Source organism: Polistes fuscatus, unplaced genomic scaffold (assembly GCF_010416935.1).
Source record: "Polistes fuscatus isolate 324 unplaced genomic scaffold, CU_Pfus_HIC Scaffold22, whole genome shotgun sequence".
Lineage (NCBI taxonomy): Eukaryota > Metazoa > Arthropoda > Insecta > Hymenoptera > Vespidae > Polistes > Polistes fuscatus.
In genome coordinates, this window is record NW_025113099.1 from 134,480 (window position 1) to 156,567 (window position 22,088).

General features: G+C 30.7%; 1 protein-coding gene across 1 annotated transcript; it reads left to right on the forward strand.

Moving 5' to 3' along the window:
* The first annotated feature begins 7,819 nt into the window (after positions 1 to 7,819).
* On the forward strand, positions 7,820 to 17,527 carry LOC122517896 (iroquois-class homeodomain protein irx-3-like). The gene is made up of 6 exons (XM_043636511.1): positions 7,820 to 7,852; positions 8,122 to 8,213; positions 15,160 to 15,343; positions 15,882 to 16,135; positions 16,563 to 16,724; positions 17,170 to 17,527. Exons 1-6 carry the CDS (start codon positions 7,820 to 7,822, stop codon positions 17,525 to 17,527), a joined length of 1,083 nt encoding a protein of 360 aa, XP_043492446.1.
* The last annotated feature ends 4,561 nt before the right edge of the window (positions 17,528 to 22,088 follow it).

The following is a 22,088-nucleotide window of genomic DNA, read 5'->3' on the forward strand; positions in this document are numbered from 1 at the left end:
ATTCCTTGTATTGTTCGTGTTAGCATAGGTCAGGTCCATAGGATATCGTTCTTTTTACTCCATCATTCATCGTCTTTACCGAAAAGTCTGGAACTATAGATTATTATTCCTCTCTTTTCTTCTTCTTCTTCTTCTTCTTTTTTTACCGGAAATAAGGATAATAAAGAATAATAAAAATATATACCCCGCAGAAGAGCTGTCACAGGGATAATATATTATCCTACGGCAGGTCAACATTTCCCTATGTCTACCGGTTATGGTTACTTTCTTTTCTTTTCTTTTTTTTCTTTTCTCTCTCGTTTAGTCATTTTTAGTTTTTTTTTTTCCTTTTTTTTTTCTTTTCTTTTCTTTTTAGCAATTGTCTTCGTTCTATATATGCAACAACGAGAAGATAATAATATTTTCTTTTTATTCAACATTCATATAATAAATATTTATATAATATTTATAGAAAATATTTAATTAATAATAATAAAATAATTTTTATTTTAATATTTATTTAATGTTTATAGAAAATATTTAATTAGTAATAATAAAATAATTTTTATTTTAATATTTATTTATATTTATAGAAAAATAATGATTAAACAATTTGTGTTATTAACTTTCTCGATTGACAGGGAAAATACCATACACCACATCCCACCCACGTGTACGAGACGACTTACGTCAAAAATACGCGCGAATAAAATATCGTTTGAAATCGAAAACTGAGCAATCTTATTGGACATTGAAATTTGTTGGCGAGTAGCGTTTCGTCGGATAGTAGTAGTAATGGGGGGGGAGGTTGTTGTGGGTTTCGCAAAGAAAGAATTATGCGCACCCCATAAAACAGCATAGGCCTTCGTCCGCATTCCCGTTCGACATCGTTTTTCTTGCATGAAGGAAGAGAAGGAAAAGGGAAGGGAAGGGAAGGGAAGGGTCGAGTCAAAGAAAAAAAGAAATAAGAGAGAGAAAGAGAAAGAAACACGCACAGGTGGTTTGCGAACTTCGGAACACATCAGTAATCTAAAAAATATATATATTTTTTTTTGTTTAAATATTTATAAATACAATTAAAACAATATTAAAATTTTTATTAAAAAGATATATAACTTTTTTATTTTTTTTTTTTTTTGTAATAAAAATCAGAAAAACATATATTTTAACAATAAAATTAGGCAAATAAATTATAATTAATAAATATAATTATATAAATAATATAATATATAATATAAAAATAATATAATAAAAATAGTGCTTAGGCAAATAAATTCTAATTAATCTCGTACACGGTTATAGATTAGTATCGTAAACGTTAGACGTATAATTGACGTATTCGACGAGTCATGGTCGTCGTCGTCGTCGGGCTTATATCAATGAAACGAAAGAACTATGTAACAAGCCTCTCTCACAATACCGTTGTGTTGAATAAGCGAGAGTAAATTTCTAGAATGAAAAAACGTAGAATTTCCTCTCTACTATTAATACACAAAACCGGTGAAATCTTTCGAGTTTATTCCATATTCAAGAAAAAGGTACTTTTTTAAGTTTTTCCTAGATCTCATCCTTTTTTTAGGATTTCCATTCAAGATTTATTTTCTTTTACTCCTCTAAAACCTCCCGCCAACCACTACCAAACTTCAACCTCGGAATAATAGAACATTTTCTATAGGAATTAGAACATTTTTAACAGGTATATAACCTTTTTTATGGTCAGGGTTTTAGTTTTTTTTATTATTCTTAGTTTAGCAGTAGAACTACTTCTGATCGGATATTCAAATTCATTTTTCAATGGTTCGTTATTCAACTATAATGCAACTCTAATATAATATTTATTTATATATGTCTGTGGTCAAATATTAACAAATTGAATAAGTAATTCAATATTGAATTAATCAGTAAGAAATATATAGACACGTGTATGAGGAAGAAAATATTTCAATAATATAAATTTTTATATTAATAAATAATATTGATATGGATAAATTAAAAAAGAAAAATTGCATGATTGATAAGGACCACTAAAAGGTATCCGGTTGCTTTGTCCAACTTCTTGTTTACTTCCTCTCATTCAATTTGCATCACGAGAAGTAAGGAAGAGGGCGGGAAACAAAAAAGGAAGAAATGAAAAAAAAAGAGAAGAAGAAAAAATAATAAAAGAGAGAAAGTAAGAGAGGAAGAGATGATGTGTTTTGCACTGAAATCGGTCTCACGATCTTTAAGGACGAAATGCGAACGAACGCAGAGTGCTCGGACGACCGTGACCCGTTCCATATTTAGACACGATTATGTAGTAAAATGTTCTCCTTCGTGTATTCGCATTATATCCTCGTTAAATTTACTTGTTGTCTTTCCTGATCATTCGGAAAACGTTTCAAAATCAAAACGATCAGGAAGAAGAAGAGTTACAAATCGAAGAAAAGTAAATACTAAAACAAAATAATGCATACTACAAGATTTTCCTCATTTTCTTCGAACGTTCGTAAATTATTTTACAATCGTGACGTTTAATACAAAATCTTTCGGCAAGATTCGTGTTACATTATATTCTATTCTCGTAGAAGAATTATGAGTTGAAGGTTAAATTAAAACCGATTTTGTAATTTGAATTTATCACGTGTTCTCTCTCTCTCTCTCTCTCTCTCTCTCTCAGTTTACATAAAATGTCAGTGTCACGTTGACAGAATGTCAGCATAACGTGTGTATTTGATTTCCTTCTTTCACTTTCGATCATATCGAATTTTTGTATATTTCTTGTTTTGTTTCTTCGAATAACTAATCCAATTCTACATAATTATCGCTACAACAATGTAGAAAATAAAATGTAGTAATCGACCGAGGAAGTTTCGAGGCCTCGTTGTGTATCGTCGTCGCGTCGTTGGTCGACACGCACGCGCACGTGCACGCGCTCACGCGCGCGTTCTCAACCACGTTCCTTGCGGACACTTATGTGGACCCCTCTTAAGCGCCAAGAGACGTTTCACTTCGCAGCCACGTGCGTTTTCTTTCAACGTTTGTCATAACTTATACAATCATGCTGCACGTTTATTCAATGATATTTTTCTTTTTCTCTTTTTTATTTATTTTATTTTATTTTATTTTATTTTGTTTATAATAATATTTAAAGTTTTAAATCGGGCACATTATTAGCCAACGGGTTTGAAGTTTTGAGAGTTTATTGAATGTAGGTTGTTATATGGGTATGGTAGAAATGTCATTGAAAGTAGGACAGGGTATCGGACGTTCTATATTGCGAAACAGTCAAATATTCTGAAGATTATATCTCGAGAACGCTTTTTGGTCTTCAAAAAAAAAAATATGATAACTGCAACCGTAACAGAAAATATTTATCGCATTTGTTAGGTCGGGAGGAGAGAGGGGATATGTGTCCCCCGTAGGAAAGGGGGGAGAAAAGAAACAGATCCGTAAAATAATTTTCCGTTAATGTCATTTTGACGTATAAGAACGTTTTAAATCATTTTTTTTTAAATTACAATTGTTCCATTGTTAAACAACGATATAATAGAAAATAAAAATTGACATTATCTGTTCGTTCGTTTATCAATCACGTCAAGCATATTGATGATCTATCACGTGAACGAAAATTGAAAACTAACTTGCTAGTATTCGATGATCTTTTACTAAACGACACGCGGAAAGGGAAGTGAAAGTCTTTTAATTTCTATCTGTTCTAAATATATAGAATCTTTGAAGATAAAGTTTTTTGAATAAGACTTTGAGAGGAAAATAATATGTAAAGAAAAAAGATAATAATATAATTTTTGTCATTAGAGAATTAAAATATTTTGAAGGATTCTTATTATTCGTAAAAATTGATATACTGTTACAATTTCATTTGTCGAGATTGATCGGTCAACAGAAACAGGATGATAGGTCCTTTCTTATTTGAAAAGATAACATTAATAATGTAACCACAAAAATACGTCATTCTATTTCAATCGGGTAAAGATCTTCAAAGGATAATTTAAAATTCATGAAGTTATCGATGACGACAATGTCTCGAATCGAAAAAGAAAAGAAAAAAAAAAAGGCAAAGAAGAAGAAGAAGAAGAAGAAGACATTTCACAGAAAATAAGATAGTATTTTTTTAATAATATAATATATTTTTTATTCTTTGACATTAAACTCTGACAGATTGTCAAATTTTTGTCATAAAACTAATTGGAAAAACGTTAACGATTTTCTTTTCAAATTATTGCAATGGTTACTATAATTACGTAAAAAAATTAAATCCACTAAAATTATTAGAAAAAACATTTAAATCATAGTAATTTAAACACATTTCATTTGACATTAATAGAAACATCAAATATGTTGGAAAATGGATGGATGACAGATTTCCACAGATGGAAATGTCTTTTTTATTCTCGTTTGGTTAACCCAATGGAAATAATAAATAATAATAATAATAATAATAATAATAACAATAATAACGATGCGGTTTTGGTTGTCGCGTTCTGTTCTTCATCGATCGTTTTAACGATGCATATGTATTATTCTTCTTGTTCGATTTAACGTATGTAATCGACGTATTCAATGCAAAGCGTTTGAGGGTGATCATCGTATACGTAAGCATATGTCAACGAGGTTACCGTTGTTTGTTATTCGTTATTCGTTGTAAACTATATGGTGTGTAAGTATGTTAGGTGATATATATCGCAATGAATCGTTTACCAAGAAGGTATATATTATTTCTATCGTATATACTTAGATCTTTTACACGTAGCCATTTATTATTGCGATCAAAATTTATTAATCTAATCGTATGAATATTTTTTCTTTTTTTTGTCAATTCACACACGTGCTAAATATTCTCACGTTGCTATATTTGCGTATAATACATTTTACCGGTTGTATCGTGAATTTTTAAATATTTATTACACACATTCTACGTTTACTATTAATATTTTCAAACTATTTTCTAGATAATTATTATTATATATATATATGAAAGTTTGGCAAACGTATAACTGTGTTAAATGTATTTTACGTATGTTTCACGTGATCTATATGTTTTTAACATCTTCTTTTACCCTGACATGATTTTACATTAGATAATAAAGTAAACGTCAGTTATTGGTACACACTTATTGTTAGTAAAACCTTGTCGTTTCTAACAATGAACGGAAATACACTAACATTACACGGAATAAATAGTTTTTTCGTTGTTAATTTATTGCGAATATATGCATTAAACATTCAAACTTTCAAAATTGTGTTTATCGATCTAAACTTTCTTTCAAATTTGCTTTGAATAATATGTTGCATACTAGTGTCAAAAATAATAATAATAATCATCTCTACACTTTTTTTTTGAGATACTTTGTAGATTTAATATAAGTATCAAAATTTTATTACATTGCTTTTAATTAAATTATTATTATTATTATTATTATTATTATTATTATTAAATAATAATAAAATTTTATTTATTATTATTAAATATTATTATTATAATATTATTAATTAATTTATTATTATTAAATAATAATAAAATAGGTGAATCTGTCACAAGATTTTACAAACGATCAACCAAATTGATTCCGGATTTTGTTCTTTTTTACTTGTAACTATAATATTATATTATACTACACGAACAAGAGCCTCCTTTTTCCTCCATTTAAATCCCTATACTAACGAATCGTAGCTGTCAAAAGTTTAAAGGGAATGTTGGGAAAGATTCGCAGGTCGAAAAAAGAAAAGGTCTTCTTGGCTCAATGTCTAGGTATGCATAAAAATAGGGTCAGCTAACCTTTTTCTATTTCTTTCTTCTTTTTTTTTTTCTATTTTTCTTTTTCCATGCATCGGTTTTCGGTCTACAAATTCCTCCCACCTGCCCCTTTATCCTATATTTTAACATCACGCACTATTGTACTAATCCGTCCTAAGCTAGGAAAATACAGTGGAAGATCATTGATTTTCCATTTGCTCCAACTTCTCTGTCTGGTATTTTCCATTTGCTCCACCTTCTCTGTCTGGTATTTTTAAGGATTTGTTATTTTTGACATTTGGTACAAGATCTTTTCCCTTTTTTCCTCTCTCTCTTTTCTTTTTTTCTTCTTTCTTTCCTTTTTTCTTTGACCACGCCGACAACGTTTCGACCATTCAAAATTATTTTTTGCCATTATTATCGAATTTCTTGCATCGGTGCAATTTAAGACGAAAAACAGGGCGGAGCCGCGGGGTTGAACACGCGTAAAATTTGAAACAAAAAGAATTACCGATATTTTAATTTTATTTTCTTTAATTAAATAGAATTTAATAATTTATTTATTTATTTTAATTAATCAATTAAATAGAATTTCTTTCTTTATCGTGCGCGTGCAAAAAAATAAACAAGAAAACAATAAAAAAAAGTAACTAATGATATAATATTTGTTTGCAAAGATTTCAAAATGGCGTTGATACGCGTGCTGCAACAGTGTATAATAAATTATTAATACGCATTTGTATTAGGGAAGAAAACTTCGAGTTAGTATAGTTACTCTTCTCAAACCCAAGAACTCGTTCGAACGAACACGCAACTAAAGTAATTGAACTCGGTTGACTTTATAACCAAGCTGGGATCGTTTCGCGTCTACGGTCATTCTTTTACAGCTTCTTTTTCTTTCTTCTTCTTCTTCTTCTTCTTCTTCGTCGTTGTCGTATTTTTCAATGATCTTTGTATTCTCCGATAACTATAATACTTTTCTAACACTGTTACACGAACAAAATATACGAACCTTCTAAATGAAATAAATGATCATTTAGATAGAAAATATTTACGAACTATACAGTCATCATATTTCCCATCATAGTTATACAGTAAACGTGGAATCAAATAAAATCGATTATTAGAATCGAATTCGCATAAGTCGAAGTACAATGTTTTGCATGTTTTAACAATTATAAATCAGTTTACCGTATATTATTATCATAATCGTGTTATACACACCCACATTATTAACTAACGTTAGAATCTTGCATGTTTTTGTTCAATTGTAATTAAACTTACACAACACACATGTATGTATTATATATATATATATATATACAGTTAATTTATACTTGTACATTTTTACATATATTATCATGATACATGCACTAATACAACTAACTAACGTTAAAACCTTCAATTGTAATTAGACTGATTTCACACAACACACACACATAGTTATTTTATACTTTTGCATATATTTTATGTATCATATCTTTGTGTATGTAAAGTCAGATAATTTTACTTATTTTTAGTTTACAAAATGACATTGCATGCTTAATTATTACATTCATTTCGATAAGTACAAATTTTTATATATATTTTTATTTCGTTTAAAGTATATTCATATATATGTATAGGTTTATAGGAAAGTTAAAATTCTAATAATAGAAAGAGATCGTAGGTAAAGGTTTTCGGTAATACTTCAAAAGAACGATCGAGGCCCAATACTTAAGCTATCCTTTTATTGCTACGAATTTTTCTGATCGTTCGTGAAAAGTGAGATAAAGATTTCAGGTCAAAAAAGAAAGAGAGAAAATATAAAATAGAATTCAATATAATAAGCCAAGATTTTCTTCTCTCCGATAGAAAGCTCAGGTAGCAAAAATCAAAATTGAAGAATAAAAATGATCTTACCATAAATATTTAACTACGTGTAACTAATTAAATCGAAACATATAGGAATTATTTAAATAAAATATTTCAATTCTCACGTGTAATGTAACAATACAAAAATAGAGAGAATAGTTGCGGGGTTGTTAAGCATAGAGGGTGTGGTGTGGGGGGTGAGTTATTAAAAAAAGAAAATGACAACGGTGACAAATTATTATTTTACACCGAATGTCGAATCTTCTTGAAGATATTTGTCACAATGTACGTATCTGTGTGCACATATACATATATATGTATGTGTGTGTGTCATCCGGTGATGTCGCGTGACCCCCCCCACACCATCACCACCCACCACTACCACCAACTTCAAAATTTCGGCCAAGATTCCTGACCAGATGCAAATAACGTTATCGAACGCTCCGTTATTTGTGTTGTTGTGTAGGTGCTTGCAATGGCGAGTAGTAAATTTTACACACCCTAAGGTATTATATTTATTCTTAGTTGTAAGTTAAAATATAAATACATTGTAGAAAGTACAACACGAGCATGTTGCTACTGTAAAACCAACTGCCAATCATTTGCATCCTACGCCAGGCTCAGAATCCTTGCCAAAATTCAAAGTGTAATGTTAGTTAACAGCAAACACAATGTACGCGTGACTTTTACAATATAAAAAAGATATCAGAATCAGCTTATGTTAAAGTTAGATAGATTGACAGACAAACAGACAGACAGACAGACGGACAGATAGAAATATAATTGAACTTTTTATATCTTTCTATTCTAATTATGACAATCCTTATTTATTTTCTAATACATTATTTTTAAAACATAAAGATTAGATAATGCAAATGTTTTAATAATAATCTAATGTCAATTAAAATCGTTTGTGATACTTTAGATAATTATTTATTGGGTATTTGTTGAAAGATAATCACGCAGAAATGATGAGTTTTTTTTTATCATTCGAAATAATATTTTATGGGTTTTTAACGATATTATTTATAATTATATTTAACAAATAATTTCATTCGAAATAGATTATACTTTTTTTTTTCTAAAGTTGCTAAAAAGTTCAGTTTATTTATATTGTCTACGACGTAAATTTGTACTCGTCGTTGTCGTAACGTATACATTTTTTTTTTCTTTTTTTTTTTCTTTTTTTGTAACAAAGTTGATAGCAATTATTATAACATCATACGAGAGAAAAAGTAAATGATAAATATGTTTGTTTCTTCTTATGTGTATTGCATTCAAATAACACGAATAATATATATATATATTCTTCGATGCTTAAATAAATAAATGACATAACGAGTTTAATCTCGAATTTATCTTCCTTCTGTGGAAAAAAAAAAAATATTTTTCTTTTTTCTTTTAATTTATTTTCTAATTTATGTTTTTTTTTTCGTCACTTTTTCCTTCGTTTTAAATACCGCAAAGATTTTTCTATTTTCCTCGTTAACGTTAACTTAAACGTTTTTAACGAGAAACGTTGTAATCGATAATATGAATAATATTATTTCATAATTTCATTACCTTCGATACAGATAATCTACTTCAATTCGTTTTAACCTCTCGTTAAATAAATGCAATGTTGTACTTTGCTTCTCAGTTATCTTTATATTATTCATTTTAACAAACTTGGGGGGAAACGAATTTTTATCTTATAAAGTCACACAAGTCGTGTCACGTGTCACATACTTTATCGTAATATATTGTAACGACCTTAATCGAGATATTCTTTTATTTTTTATTCTTATATATTATATTATTTTTTATTAAATTTACGAACAAGTGTGCAAAATTTCTTGTTATAATATTATTAATAATTTCGATGACGAAGCAAGCACAGAAGCATTGTGACTGGATTTTAAAAATAGTCGTTCGTATTCTTGAAAATAGAATCTTTTTTTTTTTTTTTAATTACATTCAACACAGAAAAAATATCCAATATATAATATATTTTTGTTGCAAAATTCTAACGAATTTTAAATATTATAAATTGATTATTCAAAACTCCCCATCAATTCTTCGACCCCCCCTCTTTACTATGGTTTCCAAATGAAATAACTAATGAAAGAAGTCGTAATTTAAAAATGTATTTAATTAATTCATCGTCGTTGTTGTTGTGTTGTTGTTGTTGCATACGTGTGCGTGCACGTTCGTGAGTTTATGCGTGTGCATCTCGAGATGTAGTTTTGGTTAGCGTATAAACAGGGGGTGGTTTTAACATCTTGCGAAATGAAAATTGAATCGTACTAGCATAAAATTACTCGAGACGATGAAAGTACGTGCAATTCTGTGACCCTTAACAGTATTTGGATGCAATCCAAGTCGAGCAACGATTCCACGATGACCTAACGCAGAAATAAAATATGTATATGTATATGTACGTATATGTATTAATCTTTTTATTTTATCTATTTTTTTTTTTTTATTCAATTGTTTCAGATTATCAAGTATAATAGGTATAAATATTTATCAATAATTATTATAACGATCTAATTAATTGTTTATCAGAAAATTGGAAACATTTAATTCAATTATATTTAATCGTTAAATAAAAATGAATTTATTTTCGACGAATAATTTTGTTTTATTAGAAATTTATTTCTTTTTTTTTCTTCTTTTTTTTCTATTTTTCTTTATTTTCTTTTAAATAATACGTGTAAGATGTTGGAAAGGATGATTAATCATTAGTTAGGGAAAATAATGATCGAAGAAAGTTTAACGTGACGATGATTCTCTGAGACACACGTACACACACGCGCAGATGTATTATTGTGTCTGTGTATGTGTGTGTGTGTGTGTCTAGTCGAGCTGCTTAGATCCTAATTTTACGCCGTCAGGTTACTGGACCTTACGTAACTACAAATCCGCGAGTTCTAAGATTAGGCGCCTATGCAGACCCAGAATCATGGATTTGGTTACAAGGAATGGTCTATCTGTGTTTCAATGTGTATTTTATTATATTATATATTTTATTTTTATTTTTATTTTTTATTTTTTTTTTTTACTAAATTTTCATCTCTTGTGTTGCACGCGCACTCACCCTCGAATCTCTAAAAAAAAAAAAAACGCACACGCACAAATAATAACGCACAATAATATAAATTAATTTATAAATATTTATTATATATATTGTTATAATAATTGAAAAGATATTTTCTCGTTCGAAGTGATTATATATTTGTCATACATTATTCTTTTAATTTTTTTTTAACATTTTAATAAAATTAAAAAACAAAATGAAGTCATAAAATATATTCCAAATATTTTGACAACGTTTTAAAATGAACATAGGATCTAAAAACGTTTGAAAAAATAATTATTTAATCTATTTCTATAAGTAGTGTGTAAATAGAATTAAAATTTTTATAAAGCACCCCTACCCTGTCAACACAAATGAATTCACGTTTTTCCTTTTTTTAAACGTCATTTTATGTTCTTTTTGATTTTATTTTTATTTTGATCGAGGTAAACGATAAACAGAACGACGTTAATATCCTAAAGACATATTTCTTCTCCCTAATCTTGTTTTATTTTCTTTTTTCTTTCTTTCTTTCTTTTCCGTACACCCTGAGACGAAAATACAATTCGTCCGAAGATATGTGCCTCATCGTAGAGTTGGGCGTAATTAACCGTTCCTAAAATAACTGATTGTCACGAACGGAGAACGCGTTTAACGATTTCACCTTACTCTCCACCGTTTAATTAGTTATAGTCTAGGAAGTGATTTAACCTGGTCACGATTCAGTTTAGAATTGTATTCATGATTCATATAGAATGAAATGATATAAATATATGAGGGATGATATGAAGGGAGGAGGAGGAGGGGGGGGAGGGGGCAAGTAAATATAATTTTATCTCAAAATATTATATCTTCGATTATATATTAATCTGATTGTAAGTTCAATGTTAATTATTACAACGAAGATAAACTGATAGATTAAAAATATATATCATAACCTAATTTATAACACGCCAATTATTCTTCTTAGGAATATTAATCTAGAAAAATTCTTATTAATTATATCTCTTTCTATTCCTATCAATAACTAATCGATATAAATTAATACATCTACTGTATATAATAATAAAAAGAATACGAAATCCAATGAAATTAAATATACCCAAAAAATAAAAATAACACGCAGGGGTGGGTGTGTTGGTAAAAAATAATTCAAACCATATGATTTTTTAACAAAACAACCAACAACCAACCCCCATTAAAATATTCGTTCGTATTTATATGCGAAGTATAGAAAACCATATATATGTGTATATGTGTATCTATTAACATGTAATAGATAGGATAGATGAAATTGATGGGAGTGGGGCGGGAGGGTGGTGGAGGTGGTGGTGGCGGTGGTGGAACTTAGAATTAGATGATACCTTAAATACTCGATCAAATCTTTAATATCTCATGTTTTTAATTGCATATATTATAGTAACTTTTTTCTATTTTTTTACTATCAGACTTTACCTCTGCCTTTTCCTAACTTCTTCCTTCTCTTCTTCTTCCGTCTCTGTCTGACTTAAACGAGAGGAGTCAGTCAACGACACTCGGCAGGCTAAATATGGAAACCGGCTGAAAGCACACACTGGGTTATTTTTCAGATTACAGAAAGATCTTCTTAGCATTACCTAGCTACGTAAAGCTACTACTACTACTACTACTACTACATTCGCGTATCTTTTCCAAATGTAATCTGTTCTCTCTTCTTCTTCTCTCTTCTTCTTTTCTTCTTCTTCCTCTTCCTTTTGTCATCTTTTATTCGAGTAAATAGTCTATGTACACCAAGACCACCACAATCATCACCACAACCACCCCCCCCCCCTCAACCAACCCTCAAATCATTTTTGGGTATCATACGTAAAGTGACCGTATTCTCTTTACATCTGACATTCGAGATGATGTTTCAGAAGAAAAAGAAGAGGTTGAATCATGCAATCCTTTCAAATTTTCATTGTATCCTATTTTTTATTTTTTTTTTCCTTCTTTCTTTTTTATTTTTTTTCGTTCTATTTAAACGAGAAATATCGTAGACGATCTTTGAACCTTGTCGATAATACGATTACGTTTATCGTCGTTCTATTATTATATTAGAGGGGAGATACGTTTTAGAAGATTTTTTTTTATTAACTATAAGGGTGTTATTATGTTATAGATTCTTTTCGGCTATCGGATATTTTTTTTGTAATCGTTTTGTGTTTGATATTAATAGACAAAAATTCATTAGATTTAATTGTATTATTAATTAGTATTGTCTCGTTAGTATCAATAGGTAAATGGTCTTTTATTTTCTTTTTTTTCATTTGTTAACTGTAATCTTTTTTTATTAGATATTCTAAGTTTACAGTTAAACGACACGTGTTGTTACTTTTAATGTATTGATATATATATACATATAAAAAAAAAAGAAAAAAAAAAGAAATAAGAAACCTATTATTAATCAAGATTTCTTTTTTACTATTCGTACATTTAAAACCAATATCTCAAACAACTGTATAAAAAGTCTTAAGCGAGAGGGTAATTAACTGGCAATCTCTTCAAGAAATCGATAATGTATACATACATACTATATGTGTGTGTACTTATTTGAATGTACGATAATAACAATTGCATAAAATAATTTATAATATTTATGACATTTACTAAAAGTTTCTATTCGCATCATTGATCATAATACAATCATATTATTCTAAGTTCTTAAACTTCGATCAAAAATACTTTCAAAGAAAACATTACAAGCAAAGTAAAAGTTTCAATAAATCAATAATTATATATTCTCATTCTTTACTAATTATTCTTACTTCATTAATTATATTAGTAATTATTAAGTACATTACTTTATTAATTACATTACTGATTCATTAATTACAAAAATATATTCGTAAAATTTTTCAATAATAATTGTTACGAATATATAACAACACACATATACACACACATGTAGTATTACATAAATTCCATATGTGATTTAATTAAATCCCCTATTATATTTTATTCTTCATATACGTGCATCAATAATATAAATCACCATAAATCAAAAGAAATAGTAAAAGAAAAAGGATAACGGTGTTGTACGAAGTGCAACGAGATTTATCTGGGTTGTTTTTATTGTTCGATTAAATAATAGAAGGTAGAGGATAAACCGATATCAACAAATATTGTATATAAAAAAAAAAAAGAAAAAGAAAACAAAATAAGTCTCTTTCTAGATGATTCAAACGAGTCCAAAGTGTAGGGGTGGAGGGTGGCGGGGGGGCGAGGGGGGAAGAGTCGGTTAAAGAGGAAGGTCGAAGTCCCCCCACGTGTTTCAATTCAAGGGCTCTGTTATGTTAGATTCTTTTTCCTCTTCCTCCTCATCCTCTTCCTCTTCTTCCTTCCTCCTCGTTCGTATCCCACCTACTGCACGCTTTCTTTTTCTTTCTTTATTATGCTTTCTCCTCTCTCTCTCTCCCTCTCTCTTTTTCTCTCTCTTTCTCCCTCAATCTATCGTTCGTTCTGACTTTTACGGTAAGCAAAATAAAAGGATGGAAAAGAATGATACCAAGCAAACTCATTGAATTTACCATCACGGATGGCTTCGTTTCTCGAAAGAACATGCCAACGCACGTAAACCGGTATTCGTGCCTCCTCTATATTCCCATCTTCTTTTCCTCATTCTCCTCACCCTTCTCCTCCTCCTCCTCCTTTCCTCCTCCTTATTCCCCTTCTTTCCTCTCTTCTTTCATATATCTTATTCTATCTAACTAAAGCAACACACTCTGAATTTACCGTTGGATTCCTTCAGTATATATATACATATTCGTAACTTAAATGTCCCTTCGCTAACACACGACAACACACCCTTCAAGTAGTAAGTCTCGATCATCATCCCCCTTCATATATATTCGTAAACTCCACTTCGTTTTTTGTATAGAATAGGGGTCAGATGTTTATTTTTATTTTTCTTTCTTCTTTTTTTCTTCTTATTTTATATAAACGTTTTGAGTATATTTTACATTTGAAAATATATAAGTCACTAGGTTTATTCAAATAAAAATTTATAGAGATCTATATATATCGTATTACTGTGTGTATATATAAATTGTATTTAAGGATAATTATTTACTGGATTTTTGTTATATTGCAAATCGTGAATAAACTTATTCTTCGTTAAACGCCCTGACCTCGATCCAAATAGATTCTTTTTCTTTTTTTTTTTTTTACACTTGACGTTATGACAGAATAATATTAGTTGTAAAGAATAAAAATCTATTAATTTTGATGGTGTAATAATAACAACATACTTTTAATCTATGGTAACAATTTTGTTTATATTTATTTATTATCATTATTATAATTTTAATAAAAGTGGGCTAACAATTTTTTAGCGGTTTTACAATTTATTTTAACATTGAATCTATATTTAATACATGATCTATATTTGCATAACATTTTGTATTCGCTTTTTTTTTCTTTAGTTTGAATAATAAATAAAATAATACGTCTGTGTGTGTGTGTGTTATTTAAAATGCTTGTTTAATTTTTTTTTCTTTTTTTTTTTTTTTTCTAGCAAGGAAAGTAATCCGATGTCTTGCAAATCCACGAATGGAATCGAAAAAAGAAAACGTGGTAATTTGCCAAAACATGCAGTAAAGATTTTAAGAAAATGGCTATACGAACATATGTACAGCGCATATCCCACCGAAAGCGAAAAATCATACCTGAGCAGAGTGACGAATCTCACAGTATTACAGGTAACATTTTATTTATTATTCATTTTATTTTAATGTCTTATTATTTTATATTTCATTTTATATTATTTAATGTAAATTAATTATATATAGTATATATATATAATTAGTTTATAAATATAGATTATTTTCAACACGTGATAATGATAATATTACATACAATCATAGTTATTCGTAACCGCTTTATATAAAAGTATAAAGTAGTACAAAATAAAATAATTCAGGTCGATACGCGTTTTATACATTATATATACAATTTGTATCATTGTTATAATTATAATACTCTGTTACGAAATACATAATAATTGTATAGATTTAAAAAAGATACCACCAAAATCATGTTAACATATTTAAAACATTCAATATTATTATAAGAATATAGAAATTGTTATATACAAGTAGGGGGAGGGGGGGGAATTATTTAAACACAGATAACATGAACTTTCTTCAAATTAAATCGACTAAAATCGTTAAAATTATATCGATAAGAAAATAATGACATTAACATATTTAATAATATTTTTCCTTCTGTAATATATAGGTATCCAATTGGTTCATAAACGCCAGAAGGCGTATTTTACCCAAGATGATTCGAAGTGATGGTCTAGATCCCCTCGAATACATCATATCCCGCCGCGGTAAAAAAATGGCTGCGAATTATCAGCAATCGGCGGGAAATAAAAGAAACAACAACCAAAATTGGGATCCCTCAAATGTATCCCGTAAATCTTCTAATAAAAAAAGAAAGAGGGATCACGACTACGACGATCCAAGCATATCTAAGGACGAATATGTGTAAGTTCATTTTTTAATAATCACGCTTCCTTTTATAATCTCCTTTATGTTGTAAGACTAATTATTTGTGGAGGTGGAAAACGTTAATTATGCATCATATTTACGAATGAACGAACGAATGTTACAGTGCGAGTGTGCGTAAAATATAATTTCATTCATTTAACAAAAATAAATCAATAACTCGGGTGTTGAAAAATAATTGTACATAAGCTTCTTTTTGTTTTTTTTTCTTTTCATTTGAAAATCATCCCATGTTTTTAATAATCAATTATAAAACATCCTATATAGATATAATATGGTTGAATGTTTGAAATAATTAGATATCATTAAATACATGGAAATGCTTCTTCTGCTTCTTCTGCTCATATACGTTAATATACATTTATTTACTAATTGTATATCTAATCGTTAATGATATTTTATACAGAAGCGAAGAGGATAGTATTCATGACTCTGCCAGCAGTTCGCATAGTGAAGAGGAACGAACTGCAAATAATTGGCAAAGTGTCATTGTATATCCTCGGTCACAAGTGGTGCAAGAAGTTTTTGTACCAGTTTACAACACACAACTACACCCAGCACAACGGGGGTAAGAGACCAAAAAAAAAAGAAGAAGAAAAAAAAACAAATACGCGACAACAACCGTTTTCCACCTTGTTGTATTACATTATCTTCGAAATGATATACAAAAATGAATGTATAATCGATTTCATTTATTTATTAATCCTCTAATTACATTATACGCCACTGAAGTGTCTTTCAATGTAAATCATTTTATTCATTTTCGTCATTTCTAAAGTTTTGACACGCATTATTTTTTTGTTTTTATATCAATGTATTTTAATTTGTTATATAATCTCCCCCTCCCCTACTTGACAATACTACAACTTTTTCATAGTTAGAGAATTAATGAAACGTTTCGTTTTTATTTTCCTTTATTTTGTTTTGTTCTTTTTAGCAATTTCAATAATATTTCATATCGTTTTAATATTAATAATTTTCTTTAATTTTCTTTTGTTTTTTTTTTCTTATAGAAATAACACACCAGCAAGAGGAGAACAACAACCACTGTCTTGGAACGCGCCAAGACAGCATTTGACAACGACTCCTGACGTACAGCAGGAGACAGAAATTTATACTACCTGCGAACACAACAATTCTCAGGATAATCGAGGAGAAAACATCAAACAACAAGATAATCTCGCTCCTCAAATGAATAAAGTCGAAGAAAAAAAACAATATGTACTGCAGCATTTACCAAAACAACATCGACAAGAACAATCACCTAACGAGGAAGTGCCTAGAGAAGATATAAATTTTTTGCTTCTTGTCGATGTAGCAGTCCTAGTACAGAAATTTGAAAATGAGGTGAAGAGCAGGAAAGCTGCTTAAGAGCAGGAAAGACAAACTGCTGAAGAGGAGCAGAAAAAACAAGTTGTTGCGTTTATCCTCGAGGAATTAAGCAACCGTTCTTGAAAAAATCAGCACCACCAAGGACAAAAGACAATAATGCGGTGCTGATTCTGTTGTTAATGTTGTTGTTTCTTTATTATATGTGTATTTTGTTGTGTGGTGATTCTCTTGTCAGTGACTTCAAGACTTCTTCGTACCAATAGACAATGTTGTATAAAGTTAAACTAAAAAGTGAAAAAGAAGAAGAAGAGAGAATTAGAAAGGTGGAAAACAAATCATTGCCATAAAAAAAGAAACAAATTCGTTGTCAAAAGAGTCCAATGCTCGTCGAAATAATTTTTCATTTATTTTTAAAATATCTCTAAAACATATTTATGTATATATGCGACTAGATAATCGGACTTAACGGAACCCCCCCTAATCGTTCCGTTCACTATTATTATTATTAACTGCTGATTTCAAATTTAATATTTTCCGTTTCTTATTGACTACACTATTTAATCTTGTGCTGTATTTTATAATGTATATTACTATGTTCATAACTCATTTTTTTAACATATTATTATTATATTATTATTAATATTATATTATTATTTTTATTTTTATTATTATAAATATTATATTATAAAGTAATAATATCTAAAATCTTACGCATTATCCATATGCGTTTCTCTTTTTATTGACAAAAGAAAATATAATTAAAGTTCTATCTCTTTTTCTAATTTATATCTTTAATTTTTTTTTGCTTTTTTTTTGTTTTTTTCCTTTCTTTTATAATAATTTTCTTTCTTTTTAAATAATTAAGAGAGAGAAGCGTTTAAAAAAAAAGAAAAAGAAGAACAAGTGTAGAGAAGCGATAAAAAGAAACAAGTTTTACATGAAACTAAAAAAATAAAATACGGTGCCAAAAAAAACAGTTAACACAAAATAAAAATATATACCTACTATTATTTACTGATGAAAAAGAATAAGAGTAAGAGAAAAGGGGACAAAAAAAATATGAGCGCGGGGTTAACGACAAAAATGTATGCACTTTCTATAAAAAAAAAAAAAAAAAAGAGAAAGGAAATAGAACGAAATTTAGCTAAAAAAAAATAAATCAATGAAAAGAAGACGCACAGACGTAAACGAAAAATAAAAAGAAGAAGAAAAAAAAAAAGAAAAAAGAAACATGCATCACAAATGTGCCTTTTTTTTCTTAAATGGACTGTTTCAAAAAGCAACGTATCGAATTAAACGTAATTATTGAATTACGTGTAAACTTCGGGAACGATCTCATTCGACTTTTAAAAACAAAAAATTTAATAGTCGTCAATTAATAATAAAACGTCTGCTTTATAGATAATGTAACATCTACAGCACATAAGATTTCATAAGGCCGTTACTTTCAATAGAGGACAATTCTTAATAATTGCAATAACCCGTTACCGTAAGATACATAAGACTCATAAGAAGGGTAATCATAACTAACATAAGAACCGACAAAACTGAACTAAACTCCTTCACTCTCCTCTATAACTCTTCTATAACTCCTCTATAACTCCTCTATATCTCCTGGCAGTATTCCCCGACTGCTCTTTTATTCCTTTTCATCGAACGACGAAGCATCGGCCTCCCCCACGGGTGACGCATACGGCCTCTGTTCCCCACACTTAATCTTAAGAATACCGATATCCTAAATAAACATCCGCACGTACTCACACTAGTGCAGGCGCCAACGTGCACGAACCTGCATAAGACGTTTACAATCGGCCAGTCCTGACGGTGACCGCCCTCGGTCACTAGACCATCACACATACATAAGACGCAACGTAAAATGAACATGAACATAAGGTTAATACATACATAAAAAGTACATGAATACAAACATAAGAATACGATCATAAATAAAAGTAATAATCTGAAAGAAAAAATATAAATAATCCACACATAAGAAATACAATCACAAAATAAACACAAGCGCAAGGCTAGTATAAAACGTCCTAAAAATGCTGATATAAAAGGGTCTAAAGATTAAATAAACGCATACATAAGAAATAAAATCACTCGGATACAATATTTCTTTTTCCTTTTTCCTCTCTCTTTTTTTTTTCCTTTCGATCTAATCAATAACTAAAATAATATTATTCTTACAAACATAAAGCGAGATGCGATTTCGGTGATAATCTTGAAAGGAAATGAAATGAAACATAATACAGCTGGATTTTATCGTAAGGATAAAATATACTAAATATAACTTTTAACTGTCGGTACATTCCCCGATGATTTGTCATTTAATTTGCTTACAAAGGCGCTATAACTATTTATCCTTTAACTCTTCCATTGCTCGCAGGTGTTCCTTGCTATTCTAGGCTTTTCCGGACGAGGTGCATCTAAGTATTTACCTTTAAGATTCTTTAATTCATTTTGTTTTTCCCCGCGATTTTGGGATTAATGTCTAATTCGGTAATTTGATTATCGGTGGAATCATCTATTTCTATATTCATAATCTGATCTATCACTACCTCTTCTTCGGAGCGCTTATCTTTTCTGCTAAAACTAATCCACATCTTTTTAATGCGTCGCGACCTAAAATAACGGAGTTCACCATTGTAGTATCCGGTACTACCAACAGACGAGTGTCAACCCTTTCGCCGTCATCTAATTTTAAACTAACTTGTATCGAGCCGTGTACTTGCAGACGACTATGATTAATACCATAATATTCACTTCCGAGTTCCGGCGCAGAGTTGATCGGTCCCATCACTAACCCTTTCTTTATGAAACTCACGGGGCTGCCGGAATCCAATAAGGTTTCTAAAACTAAGATGTAGTGTATATTGCCTGAATCGACATCTAAGTTATCTTCCTGATGTAGTCGTCATCGGTGGTCACGTTCCTGGTGACGCTGTGGACTTCGCCACCCTTCTCCGGGCATTCTGGTCTAAGATGTCCATGTTTACCGCACTTGTAGCAGCTGCCTCTTTCCCTCTTCGGACGGGGGCAGTTCCCCGCAAAATGTCCTGTCTCTCCACAGTTGAAGCATCTGGCATAATTTCCTCCGACGGCCTCTTATGGTCGATCGGTTTTCTTCTTCCTTCTCCCGTCGGCCGCCTTCCTTCGTATTTTGTAGGACTTCGAGGGCCCGTCGCTCGCATCCTTAAACCGGGTATAGCGTAATACTTTCGAAAGCCGTCAGCAACGACTCCTGGTCTCGGAAACCAATCATCCTGGGCCTGGTTTCTTAATGCAATGTCTGGAATGCCGTCTATCGCATACTCCAAAATTTCTTGTTCTGGGAGGGGAATTCGGTAACCCAGCATTTTGTCATGTAGGTAATCTCTAACGACTCGTTGCCGTTCCACCTACGTTCCTCAAACAGTCTTCTCAACGTGATAACACTTGTCGAGAGCTAAACATCTTCCCTATTGCTACTAATAATTCCTCCATTCCATAAGTCACGAATTCGGGTTTTGAGTGAAACCATCGCAATGCTTTTCCCTCAATTTTAGACTAATTATCATAACAATTTCGGTATCCCGAAGCTGGTGCATTCGTTGTATATAGCGCACTCGTCTTTCCCAGACGGTAAAGGTACCAACGCTTCCATCAAAACGTCGATCATTATCAGAGATTACACTTAAGCTGACCTCGCGGTGTCGACCATTCACTCCTGGTCGTTGTTCCGTTTTTCCCCTGAGTTGCCCGACCTCACGCAAGGTCTTCTCTGCCGACGGAGACTTTCTACTTCGCCGTCTTCGGTGGCCGGTGTTTCTAAGGCGGTCGCTCCCGTCGTCGTAAGTGTATCTAGATAGCTTCATCCCTCCCAATGAGGTTCAGCTAAATCTAAATCTTGCCCATACAGCTCGGCTTTCGTGCCGTACGTCGCCAGCCTCGACACGCGTAACATTTCTCCTAGCTCGGTTGCTGTAAGTTTGCGGGTTGTTGCCTGTTTCTACTTTTCGTAGACACTTTCAATGCACCGTTTTCTAAATTTTTAGATTTCGCATGTTAAGTCACTCAAACACGTTAAGTCCACTCCTAACTACACTATAACTATGATTCAATCCCATTTTCATAAACACACGCGGTGAATCGCGAATTTCTGATTTAGCGAGTTTGTCCCACTTCTGAAATTCGTAAACTCTCCAGCACATAAGATTTCATAGGCCGTTACTTTCAATAGAGGACAATTCTTAATAATTGCAATAACCCGTTACCGTAAGATACATAAGACTCATAAGAAGGGTCATCATAACTAACATAAGAACCGACAAAACGAACTAAACTCCTTCACTCTCCTCCTATAACTCTTCGCTGAAACTCCTCTATAACTCCTCTATATCTCCTGGCCGTATTCCCCGGCTGCCCTTTTATACCTTTCATCGAACGACGAAGCATCGGCCTCCCCACGGGTGACGCATACAGCCTCTGTTCCCCACACTTAATCTTAAGAATACCGCTATCCTAATAAAACATCCGCACGCACTCACACTAGTGCAGGCGCCAACGTGCACGAACCTGCATAAGACGTTTACAATAATATAAAAAATAAAAAATA